General features: G+C 39.9%; 1 protein-coding gene across 2 annotated transcripts in view; it reads left to right on the top strand.

Moving 5' to 3' along the window:
* Positions 1 to 5,561, top strand: part of PARG (poly (ADP-ribose) glycohydrolase) — a 192,857-nt gene extending 187,296 nt beyond the window's left edge. For both annotated transcript variants that reach the window (XM_005883121.2, XM_014530716.1), the window contains exons 17-18: positions 3,452 to 3,580; positions 4,357 to 5,561. In XM_005883121.2, the coding sequence (XP_005883183.1) occupies positions 3,452 to 3,580; positions 4,357 to 4,511 (284 nt within the window). In that variant the 3' untranslated portion in view covers positions 4,512 to 5,561. The remainder of the gene's footprint in view (positions 1 to 3,451; positions 3,581 to 4,356) is intronic.
* Positions 5,562 to 6,648: the final 1,087 nt, after the last annotated feature.

Raw genomic sequence — 6,648 nt, 5'->3', positions numbered from 1 at the left:
CAGCTGATCAATGTTTCTCTCTCATCGATGTTTCTAACTCTATCCCTCTCTCTTCCTCTCTGTAAAAAATCAATAAAATATATTTTTAAAAAAGAAAAGAAAACATCCTATATAATAAAAGGCTAATGTGCAAATCAACCAAACGGCCGAGCGACTGGTCGCTAAGACGCGCACTGACACCAGGGGGCAGACGTTCAATGCAGGAACTGCCCTTTGGTGGTCAGTACACTCCCACAGGGGGTGCGCCACTCAGCCAGATGTGGGCTCATGGCTGGCCAGCGCAGCAGTGGTGGCGGGAGACTCTCCCACCTCTGCAGCAGTGCTAAGGATGTCTGACTGCCGGCTTAGGCCCGCTCCTTGTGGACCTAAGCCAGCAGTCGAACATCCCCTGAGGGCTCCCAGACTGTGAGAGGGCACAGGCGAAGCTGAGGGACTCCCCCCCCCCCCCAAGTGCACGAATTTCATGCACCGGGCCTCTAGTTTTTATATAAAACACATTATAGTTATTAATTTCATAATTATGCCTTGATTGAATATTTTTATCTACTGTATCATCTATGTTCCAGTTTTGTCAAGTGGCCTAGTAAAATCATGGATAGCCTTTTTGCCCTTCAGTACAGGGTCTAGAGACAGATATTACATTTAATTGTCATGACTTATAGCCTCCTTTTGAATATGGAGCGTTTCCACAGCTCTCTTTGTCTTCTCTGTCATCGACATGTTTTAAGAATACAGTGTTCCTTGGGTTTGTTTGCTGTTTGCTCTTGATTAGCTTGAGTCTCTGCATGCTCAGAGCATTGCACAGGTGATAGTGTCTAAGGCACATGATGGCCATCTGACCCCACTGGTGATGTTAATTTTGATCATCCAGTAAAGATGTTGTCTAATCTCTCCACTGTGTAGGTTTTGGATTTTTTTTTTCCTTTCTTGTAGCTAATCAGACACTTGAAGACAAAATTTACCGTAGATTTAGCATCCTTTAATGATTTTTGCTGGATCCAATCTTTGCCATGATGGTTGCAAAAAGAGGATTATCTCATTCTAGTGGTCTCTCCAACTTACTGATTATTAGTCTTTGGCTTTCTCCTGAGCAAGAGCTCTCCTTCCTCTTCTCTGTTTATTATGTATTATCAGTGTGGACTCAGCAATTCATATTTTTTCAGTAGTTTGTAATTTATTACTGTACTTAATATTTTGGTACTTAGCTTCCAGATTTGGCTAGTGAGAGCTTCTTCAAATTGGTCCCTGTATCCATGTGACCCATTCCCACCAATTTTTTCTCCCACCATTTTTTTTTAACATATCCTTACTTTCTGGTGTAGAAAAATATTTTGAACTCATCTTGTACCTGTCCTGTCCCTATTGTGGAATCAGGCATTTCCCTGAGGAGTCCTGCTCCTTTTAGGGGAATGGTATTAGATACCAAGATCTGGGCACTAGGTATGCTCATTGCTACTGGGATGTCCTCTTTTAGACTTTTTCAGCAAAGTAGGAGATTCTCTCTCTCTCTCCCTCTCTCTCTCACACACACACACACACACACACACACACACACACATATTGGGGATGTCATGAGCACATACCGGTGTCTTCCATTGCAATGTATTTCCTCCCAGAGTTATTTGTCTTTTCCCATTAGAGAGAACCCCAGCTCCCAGCAGTATCAACATTTACTCATTTGCTCAATCCTGAAATGTATCTAAAATACTTTCAGAAATGCTTTGCCTGTACTACTATGGTAAGCAAACCTAGTAAAAAGAGTGGGGAGTTTGTAATTCTTTCCTTCATGCCCAATACTGAGGATGTATTAGTCAAATATTGTGTTCATAAGTTACATTCGTTCTTTCTTTCATCCTTCCTTTTTCCTTTCCCTTCGGTGTAGTTATGTTATTCTTTTGAAATAAAATTTGGCTCATTTGTTTTCATTTGCTTTCCATTATAGGTTTCTCCTCATTCCGATTCTTTTTGTTTGTTAATCCTCACCCGAGGATATTTTTTCCATTGGTTTTTTAGAGAAAATGGAAGGGAGAGACAGAGAGAGAGAAACATTGATGTGAGAGGGGCACATTGATTGATTGCCTCCCACACACACACCCCAGTCAGTCCCTATCCGTCCCAATCCCAGTCCTGATCCCAGTCCCGATGGGGGAGGAACGCACAGGGGGAGTGTCTGTGGGAGAGTCTTGCGCTGCTGCAGCTGCATTCGCCACCTGTGAGCTCGGCATCTGGCACCCGATGGTGAGCCTGCAACTGAGGTATGACGTGCCCTTGACCAGAGTAGAACCCAAGACCCTTCACTCCACAGGCCGGCGCTCTAACCACTGAGACAAACTGGCTAGGGCATCATTCCCATTTTTTCTGGGTTTGATTTTTTTTAATTATTTTTATTGATTTCAGAGAGGAAGGGAGAGGGAGAGAGAGTTAGAAACATCACTGAGGAGAGAGAATCATTGATCGGCTGCCTCCCACACGTGTGCGCCCTCCCCGACCCCCACTGGGGATTGAGCCCACAACCTGGGCATGTGCCCTTGACTGGAATAGAACTAGGGACCCTTCAGTCCACAGGCCGATGCTCTAACCACTGAGAAAACCATCTAGGGCCCCATTCTTACTGTTTTAATTTTATTTTTTGAAGTGTATAATATTAACATGCTCTCAAAATTCAAAACCATACTAAAACTTTTAGTTTTATTTCCACCTTTTTTTTTTAAGGAAAAAGATATATAACTAGAAAAGGGCATTTATTATACCTGTGTTCAGTTTTGTTGTTATTTAAATTAAATTTTGTCTATTGAGATAAAGATTACAAGAAACTTAATTTTTGGAAACATCCTTGAGTTTCAGTGATTTGTAACTTTGATTCCTGGAGACAGTGGTTCTGAGTGATTTCCCATCCCAGCACGCAGAGTTATGTCCAGTGTTCTCAGTAGCAATCACTCCAGGCTGCGGTGATTGGGTAGGGGTGGGAGTGCAGGAGGAGTGAGATGCTTGCTGAGGGTTAATGAGAGCATTGCAGCCTCCCAAGTATACTGGTCAAGGAAAATCACAGAGACTCCTGTGGTACAAAGACCAGTGGCTGTGTAATGAGACAAAATAATCAGGTAAGCAAACACAAAAAATTTAGTTCCAGATTAGTATAAGCAAGAAGAAATACCACCTTAGTGCCTTAGCTCTGCTGCCTCAAAATGCCCCTTCCTTTGTCTTCCCACAAAGGTGCTTGATGGGAATTCTGTGGCTTAATGCTAGTCTCGGCAGCAGGTCTGAACAGTCACACAAGTAGATGATTTATGCCCACCCTGTATTTGCCATTTCTAATGTGTCTATCGGGTTTATAAATCTTTTAATGCAGGATTCCTCTCAGGCACACCAGCTATAATTTAGCTGGTTGAAAGAACTAACAGTGTCTTCATGGAAGTGTCATAATATAGCTGTGTTTTCTCTCTTGCCGCAGCCTTAATACAGATACTGGCAGCTGCTGTAGCTGAGCGGGATGTGGTTTATTTCACCTTTGGGGACTCGGAATTGATGAGAGACATTTACAGCATGCACACTTTTCTTACCGAAAGGAAACTGACTGTTGGTAAGTAGGAGACAGTCTTGACACTGCTATCCAATGGATTTAGGAGGGGCACCTGCCAAATCTGGATGGATCACAGTGAATAAGAAAAAAATCAAGTGTGATTTTTGAGGAGGGGAGGCAAAGTTTTAGAGAGGCGTCATTGGTAGGATCATTGTTTTCTGGCAAAGTGTCATTCACAGTTTTGAAAGGGTATATCATCTTATTAAAGTAAAGGCTAAGAAGCTGGGGTTAGTGTCCACTTTTATGTTTGTGTATACAGAAAACTAAAGGAAGGAAGCGTAGGGGGCAAGTTCAATCCTAAGAAGCCTCATTCTGAGCTCTGCTTAGCAGACATGCCAGCTTGCTCACCTAGTGTTTCCGCTGGACAGGAGAGCCCAGTGCAGAATCAGAGCTGCTGCAGACTCCCAAAGGATGTGTGGATAATGTGCGACACACGGAGACAAAGTAGTTTACAGTTGTTCGGATGGAAAATAGTACAGTAATTAATACATAATAATACAAGAATGAACTCTGTTTCATGTACCCACAACTGTAAACTTACTTTTGCCCCACCCTGTATATAGCTTGTTGGAATCATGAGCTAATAAATAGTTTCTTTAAGGTATTTTTAAAATTTTTATCTTTATGTCAGGAAAGCCTTCCAGGCATATGAAATTCATACTCTATTTTCAGATTTAAACATGTTATTTAGATTAAGATAAAACTGAGTGTTGTTTAGTAGTTCCATCCATCTATATACCTTAATGTGCAAATTGGTCTTGCCCTTTACTCCCCAGGAGAAGTATATAAGCTGTTGCTACGCTATTACAATGAAGAATGTAGAAACTGTTCCACCCCCGGACCAGACATGAAGCTTTACCCATTCATATACCAGGCCGTTGAGTCCTGTGCGGAGACCACCAACCAGCCAGGACAAAGGACTGGGGCCTGAGGAGCAGAGTGACTAGAACCTCCTTCCACCTCCTTGCAGAAACATCCTGTGTGAATTGTCAGGTGTAATATATGAACTGACTTAATAGAATGTGTGTATAATCCACCCTTGTGTGCAAGGATCCCTTCTCCACGTATGCAGTTGTCAGTTTGTACATCCAAGTCCCCTCCATCTGGACTTGTGTAAACTTAGATATATATTTTTTTCACTTATCCTGTTTCAATCTCCACTCTGATTGTTCTTCCTTTTGCCCGTCAGATTTCTTGGGAAGTCCCATGAAAGGTTGGGCTCATCCCATCAGGTCTCTTTTTTGATGCCTGTGTATTATACCAATGGCCTCTGTACCACAGACCCAGTAGCGCCAGGGAAGAAGTTGCAGTCCACGAATCTCTTCAGCTGGGTCTGCTAAAGCTCTCTCCAGGGGCCTCTCATCCCAGCTCTTGTTAAGATTACATTGTCTGAGATTTTGAATTTAGAAAACTAAGAGCTGGGCTTTTTTCATTCATGTTATATAATTCAAATCTCCTAAGTTAAAACAATTTTGTATTTAAGACAGAATAATTTCCAGAAATAGCTATTTTGAGACATCACCTTTATCTGTTATAGTTTTTCTGTCCTTTTTTCCCTCATCAATTTTTATTGATAATGGTTATAGAAACTGACCAAGATGGAAAAAAAGGTAGAATAAGAGAGAATTTCCCCAAATGATGTTTAAAAAAACTAGATTCAAGAGAGTTGAGGGTTTTTTTGTTTCTTGGGATTTTTTCTTTTTCTTTTTAAATTAGGATTATTGTTTGTTCCTTGGTGCTTAAGGCATCATCATACAACCAAAGTTTATGAACTGGGAACTTAGTGTTGATTTGTTCATATTGAAGTTTCTCTGGTATTCAAGGTTATATAGTTAATAAATTTTCATTAACAATCATTTGTCAGAAACTCATTATCTATATTTATATGTAATATAAATATATCTTCTCTAAGCGTGTCTGTGCAACCACATAAAGTCTAAATAAAACTGGAGTTGTGGAAAAGGATTCCGTTTAAGCTTTATCAGGGCCTCTGTTTCAAATCTTATTTACAGTTGTGTCCCTTTAAAACTGGCAACAAACTAATAATGTCTTTTGAAGGTTTCAAGTAAAAACCAATACCAATTCTGTGTTAATGGAGAGTAGAGTTTAATCACAAAAGCATTTATTTCAGTTTCGAAAATAATTGTAAACCATACCGTAGAAGTTCTAGTTTATAGTCAGTGTCAGGAAAAGCTATTGGAGGTCAAATCCTAATAATGAGGAGTTTGGGTGATGGTCCAAACTCCCGGTGTCAGCATTGGCAGGGAATAAAGGGGGCTTGGGCAATGTCTGTAACTTTTTTGTTTGCATAGATTGAGAGGTTAATGGATTTGGAACCTAAAGCCAGCCACTTACTATTAACCAAGTTTTTTGCCATAGTAACTAAGATTTTTATTCATCTCCCTAGATCCGAAGTGTCTGGCTGTATTTCTGTTGATACTAAAGTTTCCTCTTTCCTCTCTAACCCATTCTATGCTTTGGTAAACATTCATAGTTATATTTTATTTCTTTATTCTAGCTCCATATTTTTCCCTTCTTACCCAGCCCCAAGACTAAGTGAAAAGTTCTTTAAAACACTGTGAAAAGTATACGATGATTTATGTGGGAGCTAAGCCGTTATATCCAGCTAAGAAGTCCTCCCATAGATTATAAAACCTTTCTTTTATGTACCATTTTTAAAAATTACTGCAAATTGGAATATGATATTCCATTAATTTTGTAAGTATTTGGATTTCAGATGCCACAATATGAAGAAAAAGTTCATTTTGGAATTAATGAAATATGGTATCTGTGGAATAAATGTATACTCTGAAATACTGTGCTTTATACATGTTCAGCAGCAGATTAGAGTATATTTTAGGCTACTACCAATTCTAGAGAGAGTATATTTCTTCCTAAATACTGAATTTTTATGTCTAAGTTTATAGGTTACTCTCACAAACCTTAATAGAAATTACAACACTCCGACATGATGGTCTCCACCTTCTCACCAAGGACCCCTTTTATTGTTTTGTTCTCAAAGTCCCCATATTTTGAAATACTTTGATATCAAGTAAAATTCATTTGTT

This window comes from Myotis brandtii, unplaced genomic scaffold (genome assembly GCF_000412655.1).
Source record: "Myotis brandtii unplaced genomic scaffold, ASM41265v1 scaffold766, whole genome shotgun sequence".
NCBI lineage: Eukaryota > Metazoa > Chordata > Mammalia > Chiroptera > Vespertilionidae > Myotis > Myotis brandtii.
Note: the sequence above shows the minus strand (reverse complement) of the source record. Positions and strands in the feature narration are given on the sequence as shown.